General features: G+C 35.7%; 1 protein-coding gene across 1 annotated transcript; it reads right to left on the bottom strand.

Moving 5' to 3' along the window:
* Nucleotides 1-206: 206 nt before the first annotated feature.
* Nucleotides 207-19,443, bottom strand: LOC129265430 (protein DVR-1 homolog). The gene is made up of 6 exons (XM_054903425.2): nt 19,425-19,443; nt 12,398-12,581; nt 11,613-11,761; nt 9,462-9,674; nt 6,525-6,607; nt 207-5,136 (listed from the first exon to the last, which is right to left on the bottom strand). Exons 1-6 carry the CDS (start codon nt 19,441-19,443, stop codon nt 4,876-4,878), a joined length of 909 nt encoding a protein of 302 aa, XP_054759400.2. The 3' UTR covers nt 207-4,875.
* Between the last annotated feature and the right edge of the window lie 535 nt (nt 19,444-19,978).

Consider the following 19,978-nt stretch of genomic DNA (forward strand, 5'->3'; position numbering starts at 1 on the left):
AGAGATAAACGTCTATATTTGCAAAATAAATTTTTATTAAAAATGAAAACAATGATCTAGTCGTCTTGTTATTGCTTATTACATTAGTATAACCTTATGTTTTATACCCCCTTTAATTATAATAATAATGATAATAATAATCATAACAATAAAATATACAATGTAATAATAACCAGCGTGAAGAATGAGAGACAAATACTCGTGAATTGATTTCCCAATGTTTTATTGAATTTACATTGCGTATTATCTGTTTCTGTACATTTGACAAGAAATATCTTACAATATTCTAGATCATATTTAATTCGCCACAAAATTAATGTGACTTTACCAACAGAAAAATCATACATACTTATATTTGCCATGGATCATGAATACTGAATGACCAGGAGGATTCTATTCTTGTGACCTAAGAAACAATCCGATTTAGGGGCATTAAAAAAAAATAATTTGTATGGAATAAATAATTTTCGCCGATTCCATAAATTTGCTCCTGAGACGAGATGTTGCTCCCGGGTTGCTCCCACGGATAATCTTAACTATACATTATGACAATCATAAAATTATTTTGCTTCGTCGGGTCTCGCATTGCATTTCACCACAACGCATAAATTCGTCAGCTATTGCTCCAATTGAACAGGTTCACACTTATGATACTTATCAAATCAATATGTTTCTAAGTGGGTGAATAAAAATCAATGTTTTAAAGCAGTTGAACTGATTTATCAACCAATATACAGAAATAGGAGCTCGTTCCTTTTCTAATTATTTTCTCTTGTGTTGTTGTAATTCTTGGTTGGAAACCATGTATAGACTAACACGCTATATTTTTCATCATAATTTGCAATACATCCACATTCATCAATAGCCACATCTTAAAAAATAACTCGTAACTATAAAAGAAAATATCAATACTGATATAACTAAGCAGGGACTCAGGCCACATATTTGTTTTGTTGTCAGAATTCTTAAGGAAATTACGCCCTTTCTTAAAGAAGACTTTAATTTCTTTGTCTCAGCAAATCGACCTATTTTATGTGCCCCCTAATTGATGAAATCCTGGATCCGTCCCTGGGCGGAGCCAGATGTGTTTGAAATACAAATGGTAAAGCAATTCTGTAGGCCTATGGGCATCTTGAAATAAATGCAACAGATTATTATCCAAATATTATTATTTCTTTTTAAAAAAATGGACAGCTCTATTGAATTAATAAAAGTAAAATAAAATCGATTCCAAACATATAAAAGCATATAAATATATAATATTTCCGGTGGGGATTATGCATATTTATTTTCATTCGCATACAGATATACAAACAACTAGTTAGATTTTATAGGGCTAATAGTCTTTTGTATTTTTCTTCCCTCTAAAATCGGGATAAAACAACATAAATATATACAAGAGTATGCAGGCGATATGACACGTTTAATTCGGCACACACAAGTGAACCACAATGACGAGACATTATAAATGAAAATGTTCGATTTTAAAATATGCGATCGATAAAACGTGATGATTTTCCGAATGTAAAAAAATGACAAGATTATAAAATAACTATATACACAATAAATATCATTCTGTAGGATAATTATATCAGACAAAAGATATATACACGACGCCAATATCTATAATGGGGCGTACAAACCCTGTGAATGTATAGGCCTTTGGATATCTTGATCTCAGATGGGCTGCCTCATTGTGGGCGGAAGAGGGAGCCATTACCCTTGAATAAGTTTAATCGCCAAAAAACATGAAATTCGTTAAAGGGGGGTGAAACCTGTGGAACATGTGGACTCGTGTGGAAACATAAAAATAAAAGAATAAGAACTAAGAAAATTTGAGAAAAATCAGACGAATAATGAGTAAGTTATGAGTATTTGAATATTACGGTCACTAATGCTATATGGAGATACTCCCATTGGCAATGCGACAAAGATATGTGTTGTCCACTGATCTGAATACTATTAGTATAGTATTTAGATCAGTGGTGATGTCACATGTTAACAACTTTCCCTTTGGTGGACTATAAAATACCCCCAAAATGTCTATTTTTGATCTATTTTTGCTAATGTATTCTTTGAAAATTTGTAATACATGCCCCCCTATAGAAAGAATTCATGATCTACTGATAGATGTGATAAAAGAGGCAGTTTAAAAGTACTGGGAGAGTTGTTCACAAGTGACATCACACATCTTTGTCGCATTGCTAATGGGAGGATCTCCAATAAAGCATTAGTGATCAAAATTTTCAACAAAAAAATCAAAAAAAAATTCTTAGACTTTTCTGTTTTCACACAAGGTATGTTGTTCCAAAGTTTTTTTCCAAAGGTTATTTTCGTTTAAAAAATCGCTTTATCCAATAGTTTGTATAAATATGGCATGACAGGGGAATCTTTCATCGTATCGTAAGACTACCATGGAACACTTTTTCTTGTACATTTTAAGACGAATCGAGTGAATAATTCACTCTTCGGTGGGAGTGAATAACATTCCACTAGATTTAGAGTGAATTTCACTTGTCGTTGAGTGAATATCATCCTTAATAAAATGAATTCTGTTTGAAAATTCACACCTACACTCTAACTTCATTCCAAATCGAGTGATCCCTGGCATCACAACCAAGGAAAGTGAAAAATCAAGTGAAAGCGACCGGGGGGGATATTTCAACAATATCTAGACAAGTTTTCTTCAAGCAAATATATATACATCAATAATATTCGATAATATAAAGGTCTGTTTTAGTTTTAAATCTTCTCTAAATCACAATAGGCAATGACCATTCTCCTTCTTTTAATTACAAATTCAAACAATGAACCACTTAAATGTATGGGGAAAGACGAAAATGCTCATGTTACCTCTTCTTTATTTATTAATTTTATTCATTCATTTACATAATTCAAATTACTCATTTATATTCATATATTCATCTATTTTCATCAAATATCCATTTACCTCTTCAGTAATATTCACAAAATACAAGATTGACAATTACCTATATTTTCATTTTGAACAAAAGTTGAAACGCTGATCCGTCGATATACAGTGATGCTCAAAAGTTAGTGAACCCCACCAGAAAATAAAGATATTTTAAGCGTTCGAGTTCTGCCATGTTTTAGATATTTTATTGTGAAGTCAGGTGATATAATCTTAGTTTGTTTCTCTGGCCAGGCCTGCTTGACATTGTAGTGTTATTGTCTAAATTCAACACTCAGCCTGAAGGAGTGCATTTTGTGGTGGGTTCATTAACTTCTGAGCACAACTGTATATGTGCATATTTTTATGAAATAGACGAAAAATTGTCACATTACACGCGTTATATGTATCATCTTTATATATCCAATCAATCATTATTTCCCTTCAGTTACTAATCAATTTTAATTAAGGCCCATTTATGCATTCAATTGATTCACTTATTCATTCACTTATTATTCATTGTCTAATAATTTGTTATGTCTAGTAACCTTTATTCATCTTTATTTATTGTTCTGCAACAAAGCAAATAATCTGAAGTGACAGGCAACATGTATACTGTCTTCATCTTGAAATCCATTGAAATTCATGAAACGCGCTCGCCATGCATATTTATCAAATTTTATTATATTTATGCGCTCGAAAATGGTTAGACCGGAAATACATAAATTTATTACACATTTAACTTCCTAAATTTGCAAATGGACGGGCAGATTGACCACGAATATAAGATGACCCGGAAGCTTATCACTTCTTCCGGCACCCACCTTCCGTGAATTCACTCATATGCCACACCCACACAATGATTACTGCAAAATATTTTTATCTCAAATCATAATAGCAACTCATGATTATTGAAAATACCGAAGCCTGCGCCAGTTTAATATTCTCGCATCATGGCCAAGACATCTACCTCATTAAGTGATTGGCTTGGCAAATTTTCTCAACTCTACATTAGAAAAGAAATATTATCTAAGATCACTACATACATGACATAGGTGGATGTACTTGCCACGAACACGTCTACGATTTTATCACATTCCAAAAGAGGGTTATATCATTTCCGCACTTATATTCTAAGATTTCAACAATTCTGATAAAAAATCTCGTCAGCCTATATACGTGTAAATATCATTTTACAAGCGGTCTCTTCTGATTATGACATTTATTTCAATAACGACCGACCAAAGACCCTCCCCCCCCAAAAAAAAAAAAAAAAAGATCGAATAAGCACTGTCACGCAAGGTTGGTGCAAGAGTGATGAAAGCAATGAACGGTCGCCCCAATTTTCTTTTTGAAAGATTTTCTTTAATGAAAAAAGGGAAAAGAAAGAAGTATTAAAGGATAGAAGGAATATTGGAAAGATAGTTGTGTTGGGTTTTGTAACTATAAAATGATCCTGGATATTTTAATTGGGAGGGGGTGAAGCCATCATTCCACTAACCTTATACCAACCCCTATTAACACAGAGAGTAAGAAAAAGAGAGAGAATGTTCTTAAAATCGTAATAACGTTGCTTGTATAAATATTGAAAATAAAGAAATTGACCTTCTAATATACGAATACAAGTCATTATGAGCCGCATAATCTGTAAATACCAAATATTAACGTTTATAGGCCAACAGAAATGACAGCCGGTTGCTGGATTTAAAAATATGAATAGGCCTAGTATATGCAATAATTAAAAAGGGCTACCTTTAACGAAACAATTTCAATAGTATAATCAATGGCCCATGTAATAATATACCGTACCGAGAAATATGATTATCAACTTTCAATAAATACCCTCCACAACGTAAGAACCTTTTTTTTTGTTGAAGAGGTTAAAGTTCTTTTTGTCCATGGCTCCTTAAAAGTCATATTTTAAAGAAAAATAATGAATGTTATTTTCCACGTATGGTCCGTTGCTAAAGGCAACCACAGGCACGGACCACCATATTCTTGTACTTTTTGAGGACGACGTTGCGGCTATCATCGTAGTAGAGTACGGTGATTGGACTGAGTTTGGTCGGGGCGCAGCAGGGCTGGGGGACGGTGTTCGGGCTCATGTGGTGGACGAGTGTCTGGACGATCGCGTGGTTGGTTGCGTTGGCGTGCCCATTGAGGGGGAATGCGCATTCGCCCTGGCAGTAGAAAGCGACGTATCCGAGTGGCGCGATGATCCATTCCTGTAAAAACAAAATAAAATGGGTGAGAATAAAAATCACCAAATATTTAGTAGATAGCTCTTACCATGACTTTTCATTTCCCTTTTGAAGCATTGCTGACCCCTGTCTATAATTGAATGAAAACTCTTTGCCATAATTATTGGAAGCCAAAACTAATTATTGTTTTACATTATATGTGTTTCTTATGATAGCTGTATTCTTTCCCCATACTTGAATGGCGACGGAAACCCAGACAAAAGTGTGAATGATCGAGCACCAATTGTGCCGATAAATAGAATATCTACTGTTAAAGATTAATGTTAAAAGTAGCTACCCAGAGTTAAACCACAACTTAAGAAGAAATCAAAATACCGTAAAAAAAATGTTTCGAGCCTATACTATATTTAGTTGCTAATTATCTTATTATATAGGCCTATCATTTTTAGGATCAATATTCAGATAAGATAAACTTTAGTATCCCGTCGGACTTCCATTTTAAACCCATACATTCAATAACAAACACTCTAATGAGAAGAAATTTCTTCCCCAGAATGGCAGGACTATACTGCCTATTTTGCCATCTGCCAAAAATTGCCAAAATTGAAGAAGAAGAAGAACAAGAAGAAGAAGAAGAAGAAGGAGGAGGAGAAAGAGAAAGAGAAGGGGGAGGAGGAGAAGGGGAGTAAGAAGGGGAAGAAGAAGAAGAAGGAGGAGAAGAAGAAGGGAAAAAAGAGGAGCAAGAAGGAGCAGAAGAAAATAAGAAAAAAAGTAGAAGGAACCTTAGAAGGAGAAGAAAGACGAAAGTGAAGGAGAAAAAATAAGGATATGAACTTAACATTTATACGAGACGAAATATACAACTTGATATAAAGTAGACATACAAATAAAAGGAGAAAATTAAGAAGAAAAAGAAAGGGAGAATGAGGAGAAAACAGCAGCTACACAACTACATTCAATACAACCAATAACAACGAAAACATAGAACAAATAGAAAATCATATGGGGGGGGGGCGAAGAGAGGATTCGACCCTCCTCCATAGGCTGCGTAAAATTCGAAATTCTTGAGGGGGTGGGGGACACGTCCGTTCTGAATATTTGTTGAATATTAAGGAAAACGTTGGGCTACCATCTCTACCAACATGCGAACTCGATGTAGATTTCCGTGGAAGATAAACATAAACATCAAATGAGAAGTGACATGCATTCTGGGACTATTCCATTGTAAACATTTTCCTGGACATACTGTGGACTTGTAGATATGAAGAACATCGAAGGAAAGTGCAGATTCGAATCTATGACCCTCGGACAGTGAGCATTAAGGCAGTCTTACCACTGGACCTCGTACATTGATCAATGTGCCTGTATGAGAAAGGTTCTATGAACAGGCAACTGTTTAAGGCCTTCTTTACCTGCCAGTCGAGGTCTTCAAAATTGACGAACATGGATTTGCGTTTGCAAAGCCGCTTCCGTTTGCGAAGTCGAGCGTTAAAATCTGAAAAAATGGGAAACAAAAAGTGCACACGAATACAGACAAATACTATTTTCACATAGATTAAAGTTTTGAAATTGGGTGTGGTTTTTTGTTTGTTTGTTTGCTACGGGTTTACCTGCCAGTCTAGGTCTTCGAAATTGACGAACAAATTCTTTCGTTTACATTGCCAATCGCTATTTCGAGATGATGCACTATCTGGATATGAGAGGGTGAAACGTAAAAAAAATGAAATGGAAGAGAAATAAATAGGTGAAATGGAAAGGTGCTGTAAATACATCTAAATACTATAGACTACAAAGAGGGAAAAGGTATACAAATATTGACTTTACATGAGGGCAATAGTAAAAAGTATTGCCCCGAATTAAGCTTGAGACCATAGGCCTACTACCCCCAACCCCCTCCACGAGACTTGAAGTCGAGGGAAAAGGTAGGCCGATTATCAAGTTCATTGAGGGGTATCAGTTTTTACTATTGTCCGAATAAGAGAGTAGTCACTATTTGCTTTATACACCAATCATTTTTTAAGCAGGGTAATAGTAAAAACTATTGCTCTGTTCAAATCATGTCAATTAGTATATAAATAAATGCTATTTAAAAAAAATCATGCAAACCAATGGAGATGAAATAAGTAAAGATCGGGATATAAATACGGATAAATGAATGAGATTGGCGTGATCTCGAAAATCATGCAGATACACTGAACATGATGAAAAGTATATAAAATAATGAATAAAGAGAAAAATTGAATAAATATACCCATAAAAGTAAATGAATCATGATAATTCGGTTGGCAATAAGAACTGAAATTGAGCAATGAAATGTTTCATGTGGCATGTAAACTGTCGATTGACAAAATCATAATGGAAGGTGACGACGGGGTATTTGGCAAAGCTCAGTCACACCAAGAAAACGAATACCAGTCCGATCAATTTCATTAATTCATGTGCAATAACATACCATCGGTCCGATCGTAATCGGTCTCTTTGATGTGACCGCCGCATTAGGAGGCAACATAATCCAAATGAGAATTGATTTAAAGGTCAAGTCCACCCCAGAAAAAAGGTTGATTTGAATCAATAGAGAAAAATCAAACAAGCATAACGGAGAACAGTTCATCAAAATAGGATGTAAAATAAGAAATTGATGACATTTTTAAGTTTCGCTTATTTGCACAAAAGTTATATGCACAAATCAGGATCATGCAAATGAGAGAGTAGATGATGTCGCTCACGCACTACTTATTCTGTGTTTTAGTGTTTGAATTATTAGATATTATATTTTCTTCACAGATTTGACAAAAAGGGCCCTCTTGATTGAACCACAAAATGATAAAACAATGGTAATTCCACATGTTCAGGGAGCTGGAATAAAATTTTCTGTCACATGACAATGATGATAAAATTCAAATAGGCGTATAGTTCATATTTGATGAAATAAAATACAAAAGGAATAGTGAGAACGTCATCACTCTCCTTATTAACTTTCTGACCAGGTTGTGCATTACTATCTTGTGAATTAAAAGCGAAATTCAAGCTGTCATAACTTTCTTATATTTTACAACTGATTTTGGTTAATTTATCAGTCCTTGTTTGATTTCTCTCTTTTTCATCAAATCATTTTTCCCATTTGGGTGGACTTCCCCTGCTAATTTCGGATACAAAAATTAATGATATGATTACTGTTTCTACACAACAATTCGCAATTGTATTTTAGATATCAAAACAATGCCATATTATAATTGAAATATGATTCTCATAACAAAAGAAGTGGTGATGTGGTGAGAGGGGGTAAACATCTAAAAAGGCCACATATACTTGAGAGTATAGACCAATTTCAATTACATATTTCATCCTTGTGATTGATTAAAATACGTGGGAAATTATCTAGAAGATAGCACGAATTGCCATTCAAAAACAAGAGCCCAAAAGTATCAAGGATATTATTAATCATTACAAAACAATTGTACTAAAAGAGCAGGTATTATAGCTCGGTTGGTATACAGCAGTGGTCTCGGTATTCGGAGACCCGGATTCGATACCAAGTCGATGAGCAATTGCCCTTCGGTTAATAGGCAATCATCCTCATTACAACACTCCAACAATAAAAAAATAAAGGCGGAAAGGTTGAAGGATCGAGGAGTGACGGCGTTTCCCATCTTTATCAAAAACGCTGTCACTCCTTTGCCCTTTTAAAGGATGATTTACCCCCTATTCACCCTTTATTTCTTCTTTTTTTAAGAGTGAAGGTGCTTTGGAGAGGACGTTAAACCATCAATCATCTGCTTACTAAATGCTAAAAAATAACTATACACACTTAAAATGTTAGGCAACATACTGTCCACTGTGTTGGATAATGTATATATACAAGTCATACATATGTTCTGGGCAATTATTATCCAATAATTGAGCACATTTATTACCCAATAATTAGTTTTAATTACCCAATTTGGACAGATTTTAACCAATAGTTGTGTGGAGAGTATGCTGCCCAGGGTTGGTTAAAAGTTGGGCATTTTTAGCCCAATTACATTACACTCCTCTCGGCGTGAAGCAAGGGACTAGTCCTCATGGAGTTAATTTTTGCATCTTTTGAGAGTGGATTTTTACCTCTGATTGGAGTTAAAGGCCCGAATTCTTAAAGGGTGGCTAACTTAACCCGGGCTAAGTGTCTTCAAAGAAGCACAATACTCACTAAGAAAAGGTCCCTAGTATCACTCCAAGAAGAGTGTCATTAGGGACTAGATTAGCTCTTTTTGCATTTAAAGATCACTGACAAGCATTCATGCTTTCTTAGCAATCAGGGGGTGTTTTTTTTTTTAAGTACAGCCAATCTCTGCGGTAGACATCCCACTTACCTCTGGATGTGACATCATTATCCGTGTCGGGTTTTCTGGGCCTCTTCCCGCTTTTCTTTTGTCGGCTCGCTGCTCGACGACTACGCCTGAGATGGGATGAAGTCGCCGCAACCACCTCCTCGTTGCGCTGGAAGAAGACCACCATGAAAGGCTCTCGACCCTCGTTGTTACCGACACCAACCACCCCTGCCTCGGTGGGATCAATATCCAAACCTACCAATAAGAGATGAAGAAATTTATGATGATGATGATGACAGTAATAATAATAATAATAATAATACTACTACTTATACTAATACTACTACTACTACTAATAATAATAATAACATCAATAATAGTAATAATAATAATAACAATGCGATCCTTAACTTATAACTAGAGTGAAGATTTCCTATTGAGAAAAAGCGAATTTGTATTTTGATTCGTTGTACATGGATATGATTTTATGATTATGATGATGGTGATGATGCAGATAAAGATGATAATGGTGATGATGGTGATGATGGTGATTATGATGATTGATCATTTGATAATGATGATGGTGATGATACTGATGACTCTTGATGATGACTATAATGACGGTGATGATGATAACTTTAATGATGATGATGGTGATGGAGATGTCGATAGTCATGATGGCAGTGATTGTAAAGATGAAGATTATTTCGGTGGTGATGTTGATGATTATTTTACGATGTAATTTCATTTTAAACCTACCAGTAAACAAGGCACGTGCAATATTGTGTCTCGCCCATGCAAGGAAAAAATATGGTGACATTTTAATTAAAAGCAATTCTGTACTCCCTAATAAACAATATCTCAATAAACAAACGCGTTAAGAAAGACTAATTAAGACCCACAGGTAAACTTTAAGCATGATCTAAGATGCATGAGCTTATTGAGCTTCAACCCTAGCATAGTGTTCTGCCAGTGTATCAATATCCCAATTTTGTTGCAAACAAATACATGTTACATCATTGCATCTTCTTGCTTTTATAAGTAACCTTTTCGTTAATATGAAAATATCTTCAATGTTTTCTCCCAAAATAGTGTTTCAAACGCAATCAGCGTAAACAATTCTACGAAGCAAACAAAGTAAAATAGGGCTTCCATCGAACTAATCTATGATCAAAATAGCATCAAAGGCTTAATGATATGTTTTAATCCTTTAAAGACATGATGCCTCATTCGCATTTTTCTTATCTTTTTTTTTATTACTGTTGTTTTTATGGCATGGTAAACAGGTTATTAGTAGATATAGAGATATTTCAAACATAAAGATAGTTAAAAAATACAGACACTATAATAATCATTACCATAATTTTCATTACTATTATTATTTTTATCATTATTATCATTACTATTATCATCATCATCATTATTATTATTATGATTATCATAATTATTATTATTATTACTGTTATTATAATTATTATCATTATTGTTATTATTATCATTATTATTATTATTATTATCATCATCATTACTGTTATTCTCATTATTGTTTACCATGTAGTATATCACTTCATTAAAATATAAACTACAGTGATATACATTATATGAGTACAAACAACATCTCGATAATGACGATGATGATGATGATGATAATAATAACTTCTCAGATCCGTCCACTGATAAATGTTCAAATTTTTGCGTAAGGAACTTAAGTCTGTAGAGAGTTTGATTTACCTAAACGACACATAATAGGAGATTTTAGCTCCACGACATACGGACGGTTCAAGAACAGGGATATGTATTTTCAAAGAAGTCTTTATCGAAAATCGGTGAAAATTTGTGAATCAAGAGAGAAGCTTCGTCCTCGACTCTGAAAAAAGACGACTTATTTGCAATTTTGCGTCGGCTTCAAAAGTTAGGACAAGAAAAGTATTCCAGTTCACCAATTTTCGACAAAGACCTTCCAGCTGTTCATTGTCATTTTAATAGGCATTCTTAATACATTTACTGTGTTCTTGAACTCTTCGTACGTCGAGGAGTAAAAACTCTCTATTGCTACATCCACACTACCGAATCCGACTCTAAACCGACCGATGCTGCAGTGTCATTGCTAATGATGTAATATCTTTGTCGGTTATGGAGTGGGTTTTACCGGTGTAATTGGGGATGCTACATAATATTACTGACATGGTATACCTTGTAAAGACTCCACGCGGAGCTGCAGACCCACGTTAGCTCCTGGATAAGTCCTCCATGTACTCGTGGCTGACGTCATATCAAAGACCAACCATCCATGGTCCCCCGGACCGACAATGGTACTGTCAAGATATACATGTGACCGGGATCTGCGACCACAAACAATGGAGAAATACTGTATCATGTACATTGGGAAAACATAAAAGTTTTTTTACTCTATCGCTTGTATTTGCTCTTGTTGATTGTGCCTAATATCACTTACATAAAGGGGGCCTTCTCCTAAATAATCTGATACCGTTTTCATGAGTTTACGCTTGGGTGAATCAGGAAGTACTTTCCTAATGTGATTTGATATTCGACTTCGGCCTTCAAGCAAAAGTAATGAGTGATTGCAATCAATGAATCTAATCAAGCCAGATGTCTTTCAAGTAATAATTACAATACAATTCATTGCAAAATGCCTCTTCGATCAAATGTTAACCTATTCTTCAATTCATTCATTCATTTATTAATTAATTTAATAATGAAATAATTTATTCATTTGTTTGTTTATTGATTAATTATTTAATTCATTTATATTATTCGTATAACCCATTTTCATGAATGTCGGGTATTGCTTGGATTATAACTTCATGGACAACTTTATCATTGCCGTAATTCCTTTCTTTGTAATGAGAATAATGAGATGAGGAATTGAAAAGCACGTTTTGCTGCATCAGGGACGTCCCCGGTTGATGGGTAAAATGTAAGAAAATGTCCTAAGAAGAAGATCACAACGAACTCACCCATCACTGCCCCGTTCTCTAAGCTGGAGCACATCTATTCGAAACAACGAGCTCCCCTGTCCGCGTGAGTCGCGAAAGACGCGCAGTTCAGCTGACGTCACCGTCTCACCCTGAGGTATCCTACCGATGTCGAATCGGTATCGATGTACTCCGTGTCGTGCAATCGCCGTGTCTTTGTAGTGAACTGAAATATACACAAATACAGAAATCGATAAAAATTAGTGAACTGATTAATATTTGAAAATTTGACTGATTTCGGACTCATTCGTTTCTATTCATCCTTTACCTGTATATATTTAACAACCCCCCCCCAAAAAAAAAAAATTCTAGTGTGATGGATGGTCCGAACATGACGACAATCATACATGTAGAGAGAGAAACAAAGATGAAGAGGGTAATTCGTTTCATGAAGTTAATTTTAAAAAAGAAATTAAACTTATATCGATGAAACTATCGGTTACAAATGCTGACATCAAAGCCAAGTGTCCATTATTCATCATTCTAAAGTATAAAGAATACAAGCTGCAGATTTCGATTTTTTGTTCATGAGGGGGGATTCATTCTAAATAGAATTTTGAGTGGACAAAATGCAAGACAAGGATGAAGAAAAGGAAACTGAAATGAACGATGAGAGTTTGTTTGAGTGAAAGTAAATGTTCATGAACTAAAAATGCAATATTAATCTCAGAAGAAAGAATAACTTGAAGCAAGTAAAACTTGTCAAAGTTGCAATATATAAAATCAAACAAAACTCCATTGACAAATTAAAGTATTGGGACCAAAAAAAATCCGACAAGGGTCTCGTCATTATATCCGCGTCCTTGCACACTTGGTGGCGCTGTTTATGTTTCATGGACACTGCCCACTGATCTGAATCAGTGACACTGTCACGTCTTTTCTTCTTTCTTTTTTTCCCTTTATTTTGGTGGTTAATGTACACAATTTTAAAACGTCAGATCGCAATTTAAGAAGCGAATAAAATTAAACGCATCCTTGATATTCCGAGTGCTTTGAGTTTGAGTAGAACGAAAACAAAAGTCATATACGTTCAACTGCCCGGCACTGTTACACACTAAAGGTCACACGGGCCTAATTACAACTGGCAGTAAAAAAATATTCATTCGACCCAACCCATTCTAATTTTTTTAATTTGATATTGCTGATTGACAAAAATGAATGAATATGATTGACAATCTAACACTGATTCTAGGGAGGGCACCTACTGAACTTCTTTTTTCCAAATTGGAAAGATATATCACCACTATGGAACTATGACAAGCAAAAAAAAAAAAAAAAAAAAAAAAAAAAAAAAAAAAAAAAAGGTCTTCAAGTTCGTCAGGGGGGGGGGGGGGGGGGGGGGGCAAAAAATGTCTTTCAAGCTCGTCAGGGGGGGCAGGGATATGTTTTTTGTATGGGTTGTGGCTCGTCAGGGGGGGCAGAATGCCCCTGCCCCCCCCCCCCGTAGGTACGCTAGTGGGCGTCTGGCTATACATGGAGAGTCCGGGGTTAGATCCCCGGCCGCGGCACCTATGCCCTTGAGTAAGGCATTTAAGGCATTTAATCGACAATGCTATTTTATCATGCATTCAGATAAATGGAAATGCTATATACATTATTGGTAACTCGGTGTGCATTTGTTTAAAAAAAATTATATACCTATGTTTCTATCTACCTACAAGTACCTATCTATTCATTTATCTTTCTATATATCTTCTAACTAAATTATTCTAGGCCAAGTATAGAGTTACCTATACTTATGTAATCATCATCCATCTCTATTTATATTTCTTTCTATCTAATTTCTTCCTGAATTATTCTAGACCCAATATAAAGTTATCAACTCATCTAAGTTAACCATTCATTCATTTATTCATTCATTTATCTATCTTCCTCTTTCTCTGACTTTTCTGTTCTATTATTCTGATCCTATACTCTGTATTTCCCCCATGCGTATTCCTTTCCTTCTTTCAGAACTTTCTTCGTTATTTTCCCCTCCTTTCACCAAGTTAGTAGCTATCGGTTATATCCCATGAGGTCACCCGACCCTGCACCGGTCTCTAATGATGAAATCGATACACACTCCATAATATCCGACGAAATCCCAGGCCGTTTCAAAGCGTTTTATCTCATGTCCGAACCGAGTTTGACTTATTCGTCAAGAATAGCCCATAAACTTTTCAACTCCCATTTCATTCTATTTCTAACCCTCTACTCAGAGGTACATCGAAGCTGTCCTAGACAAAAATATAGGCCTACCGTATTGCAAATCAGTTAAATTTCAAAGAATTTCTCTACGAAAACGGCAACCCCCGCAGTGGCGCAGTCTTAGAAATATAGGTCGTCAATCTTTGCACTTATCTCCATGATCAAGGTGTACGCATAAAGATGTAAATTATATTTTAAAGATTATAGGTGCCGGCCAGATTGCGTTAAAAATGCTGCTTATTGCTATATTATTTTTATAGCAAGACCAATGGGTGGATCTCAGCTCTGCAAGACAAGAAAAGGGACACTATTTGTTTAGGCAAAACACTTAACATCACATACGGAGGGTATTCCCCCCCCCCCAAAAAAAAAAAAAGTGGGTTGCATGGGGGTTCCGCGGAGGGAAACGAGCGCCCATCCCATCGGATCCGTGCCGTGTTACACCTTATCTAGATATTAATTTGATGTACGAGACCGCTGTAATATACTTGATCAGAGTTGGAAGAAAACTCCCATCTATCATTATCAGGGTAGGGAATTGTTAGTGAGAATTCCCTGACCAGGGTATGACACGAATTCTACCGACTGCGTCATCAGACAGATGACAGGAGACGAGAACCTAGGCAAGGCAAGGCGTCAATCCATGCAAAAGTTTCCACACTCCACCCAGGTGTTAAATGGGTACCCGGTAGGACGCGAAAGCCTATGTAGTTTGCCTAAAAACAACTGAGTCTTGGAACTTTTGTTGGAATGCTCCCAGGGAGTGGAGAATGTCCATACCTGTACATTGTGTGCGGGCATGCCAGGATCCGATGACCGGGGTAATAATAATTGTAATGCAAATCATTTAGAAACAAAGAGTAATGAGCGCTATATAAATGTAACTATTATTATTATTATGTTGTAACCACAATAATCCACTATATTCCCACAATCACTCATCACTTTCTCTGACAAATAACTTCATCTCTGTAATCATGGATCCTATATTTACTTACTAAGGGCACTGACCATGCGTATTACGTAATCATCTGAAGGTGATCATGTTCAATATGACCCTGACTCTTGCAAGTCGTCAAAATATTTACGTTTCACTCTCCAAAAGAATACAATATCCCTACTTCTCCCTATTGAAATGCCTCCATTGTTATCAGAATCTTAACAACATCCACGACTGCAAGAATTGAGAGGGAAACCGTATACGGCTTTGAAGAGAGTGGTTCGACTTCCCTTGCTGCGGAGAAAACGATCGAGTTACAATTGTAACGTCTGTTATCCAGCGGGAGAGAAAGGAAGCCCAGCAAAGGACCTTGCTATGGAAAACCCCCGAAGAATAACAGTTTATGGAACGGAAGGAATCCGCAGGAATATGCTGTCGGAATATTTTCTTGTGGCCCACATACATCTCACAGAGGGACTCCACATGAGAATGATTCTTGAGTGTAAGGTGTCTGGGAATGCATGTAACCTTAGGTACAAGAAGACCTCGAGACTGACTAGATAACGTTGTTTTTTTCATTAGTGTATCGGTGGGGTTGGGGGCAGGAGACCCCCTTCCATTTTTTTTTCAATATCAAATGATTACTTTTGTTAACATCATTATTTATTTACTTCTGTTTTACTTATTCCATTTTATTCATTTTTATTTATTTATTTATTTATTTATTTATTCATTCAATCATTTATTTCATTTTTGTTATTTTCTTTTTACTATAAGTTATATCATGTTCTTCGAAACGGGGGGGCCTTCACCCTACAAGCTCTGCTTTTAAGTCGGTCTCCTTCCCTTTCGATCTTATGTTATTGTAATGAATTAAAGTGTTATGTGTTGTATATATGCAAATTGAACTATCATTAGTAAATATGAAAAGATTGAAAGAGGAAAATAAATGAATTGAATTGAATTTAAATAAAAGTCTGACACTACAATAGTCAATATCACGATGTTCATTGGGTCTTCAACTGATCTGGCATATTAAATGGCAAATATATGTCAACGTCGAAAGGGAGTCCATAATAAAGGCTCGCTTCACTCGCTTGCATATGATTTTGCAGCAGAAGTAAATCAGATCAAAACGAAGCCCCTCAGAAAATATTGTATCATTACGCCATTGACTTTGTTTGATAAATAGTAACTTGATGAAATTAAAGTGAGCTGAATACACAGAACATTCAAATTAACAAAACAATCCCCGATAGCATATTTCCTGCAAGAAAAAAAAAATACTTGTAAAAACTGAAAAAGGGTTATTTAACAGTCCACAGCCATATACATGTATAAACAGTCCACACATCTTATGGGCGTTGCGGCGTGCGCCCGTAATCCAAGCTAAATTTGGGGAGATAAAAATATGATGCAGAGGTTCGAGGCTCGAGCCGCCGTCACGTCTTTCGGATGGTGACGTTCAATTTCGATCCCAGACGTGAATAATACACCTCTGTTGCCCCCACCAGGAAATCTGACAAGCTAACACGGAAAAAACTTATAGCAACCCAAAATTGCGTAACACTTTCTGGGGGCGGGGGTGGGGGCGAAATATCCGCGAGCTGGCTAATATGTATACGGCCGTGTGACCCTGTAAAAATCGAATTGGTGTGAACGCACCTAACTGGAAGGCTGATATTATGTACATTGTACTATTTTACAATAGGCATACAAGTAGACAGTTTCTCATTACAGTGGCCCGAGGCTAGGCATGCAGGTATCACATCTGGGTTTTTAAATCTCCACCAGCACCGTCAAGTGATGTCTTCATTTCAATTCTAAAATGGCGCATATCAGAATCTGGTGTTGAGTCCACAAGTAGGAAATATTGTGAGTCACTAACAAATCCCCGATCATACTCGTACTACAAGTAATACATGCGTTTACCCAAACTAGGAATCTATCAATATTACATTATTCATACGGACTTTTTCGTAAATCTATGTTTTTATTATAAATCACCAAGAAAAATTATTTACAGGAGATTGGCAGGATAAAAAAAACCAAAACATAAAATAATATATTATGCACTTTGATATAACCAATACCATGTATGTAAGGACATAAAAGCCTATCCACCTTCCAAATACCTGCTCTGAATACAAGATTTCAATTCCTCCCATTTTTTTCTCCCGGGACCTGTTACACAAAAGTGAAAGATTTATCGTATGCTTGATTTTCACGATTGATTGTACACTACAGTCACTGCAATCAATAGTTTTTAAATGTCCTACAGTACAATGATTGCTAAGCTTTGTGTTAAGGGCCCCTGATCTCTGAAACTACGAGCAACACTTCGTCATGATTCCAAATTAAAAGTAAAAGTGAAAAAAAAAATGGGAAAACGAAAAAAACACTTGTAACATTCTCATAGGTCCTATTCAACTTGGGTTTAGAATTTAAGTTGACAACAAAATCACCCCGCCCCCCCCCCCCCCGCCAGATTTTAAATCATCGCAAAAGGCAAAATGTGGAGAAAATTTGAATTTGATTATAACAGACAAATGGGGAGGCAACCGGGACCAGATGGGGGCCGGGGCGATTGAAGCGTTTACCCTCGTCGCTTTATTTGTAGATACGCCACTGCTACCTACACTCTTAAAATGTTGGGCAACATGCTGTCCACACAACGATTGGTTAATTTTGTTTGCAACTCTGGGTAGTTTTCAACCAATACTGTGTAGTTTTCACCCAAAGCACACATTATTGGTTTAAAACTACCCAGAATTGGATAAAGTTTTAACCCATTGTGTAGACAGTATGTTGCTCAGCATTTTTAAGAGAGTAAAGATCCATAAACATGACAAAGGCAAGTATATCACCTATATCGGTTTTCCAGGAAAATAGGCCTATTTATGATACTTCATGTACTTTAAAGGACAAGTCCATCCCAACAAAAAATTGATTTGAATAAAAAAAGAAAAATCCAACAAGCGTAACACTGAAAATTTCATCAAAATCGGATGTAAAATAAGAAAGTTATGACATTTTTAAGTTTCGCTTAATTTCTCAAAACAATTATATGCACATCCTGGTCGGTATGCAAATGAGGACACTGGTGACGTCATCCACTCACTATTTCTTTTGTATTTCATTATATGAAATATGAAATATTCTAATTTTCTCCTCATTGTCAAGTGAAACGGTGATCAATTCCTCTCTGAACATGTGGAATTAGCATTGTTTAATACTATATGATTCAGTCAATTCGGTCCCTATGGTCAAATCTCTAAAAAATGAAATATTGTATAATTCAAACAATAAAAAACAAAAGAAATAGTGAGTGATGGACATCATCGACTGAATCATTTTCATGTCACGGAATTGTGCATATCACTGTTTTGTGAAAAATAAGCGAAACTTTAAAATGCCATAACTTTCTTATTTTACATCCGATTTTGATGAAATTTTTAGTGTTATGCTAGTTTGATTTTTCTCTATTTATTCAAATCAATAGTTTACTGGGGTGGACTTGACATTTAAGTTTGATATGTCAGGGATAAAACATGGATGAGGATCCACGTTTCATGACATGAAGTAATCCAATCTTCCCTTCGCTCCAATTTACTATCGGCAATAATCAAGGGAATAGGTTTTTGATACAAATATGTCGATGACAGCCTTATATTTTCTTTCATATATAAATATGGGCGTTAGTCTCACGAACAGACCATGCGATGACCTTATCGACTTCATTTTTTAAATTCAATAGCAGGATTTCTCCTTTTGATACTCTTCCTGCCCCCCCCCCTGTTCTTCCACTTTTTCCCATCTTCGTCTTCGTCTCCATTTTCTTTTTCTTTCTACTTAAGAAATCACAGGGGCTGTCGCCCTTACCCCCTGTAGCCTCACCCATGGTCGTATCTGTTTATTTTGGGGGATGAATATTCGTGAAAGTAGCATTATTTTCTTAACTTTTCATAAGGAAAGGAATAATGTATCTATGGGAGAAGGTATTTATTTATACATGCATACTTCGTACAAATGGATCATGAATTTGAAAGGGAATTGCGGAATTGATGTGATGCATTGTATCTTCTATCGTTTTTGTACATGGAACGATGGAAGCCAATTGAAGCTAAATATCTCTGTATGCCTGCATTCATGGACCAAAATAATCTTGAGTGTTATTATGCATGATATCTTAATACGATGGACAAACCGTACGACGTATAATGGCATAGAAGAAGAAAAAAATCATGGAAATACGAATGTTAAGTGTTTTCATTCATTTCATATTTTTATGATGAATGTGCATGCGTCATGGGATTCAATTATACATGGAGCGTGCCGAGGGCAATAATGCTTTCTGATAATCAGCAGAAACCATGGCAACCATGCATAGACAGAAAAAAAAAACATATCACATGGTGGCGTAAGACATGATTGGT

This window comes from Lytechinus pictus, chromosome 1 (assembly GCF_037042905.1).
Source record: "Lytechinus pictus isolate F3 Inbred chromosome 1, Lp3.0, whole genome shotgun sequence".
Taxonomy (NCBI): domain Eukaryota; kingdom Metazoa; phylum Echinodermata; class Echinoidea; order Temnopleuroida; family Toxopneustidae; genus Lytechinus; species Lytechinus pictus.

Bases quoted from the DNA above. Each gene is read 5' to 3' on its own strand.
- LOC129265430 (XM_054903425.2), bottom strand. The intron at 11,762-12,397 runs GTGAGTTCGTTG...TTGTGGTCGCAG, and splicing joins AGAGAACGGGGCAGTGATGG to ATCCCGGTCACATGTATATC. The intron at 9,675-11,612 runs GTATACCATGTC...TCTTATTGGTAG, and splicing joins CCGCGTGGAGTCTTTACAAG to GTTTGGATATTGATCCCACC.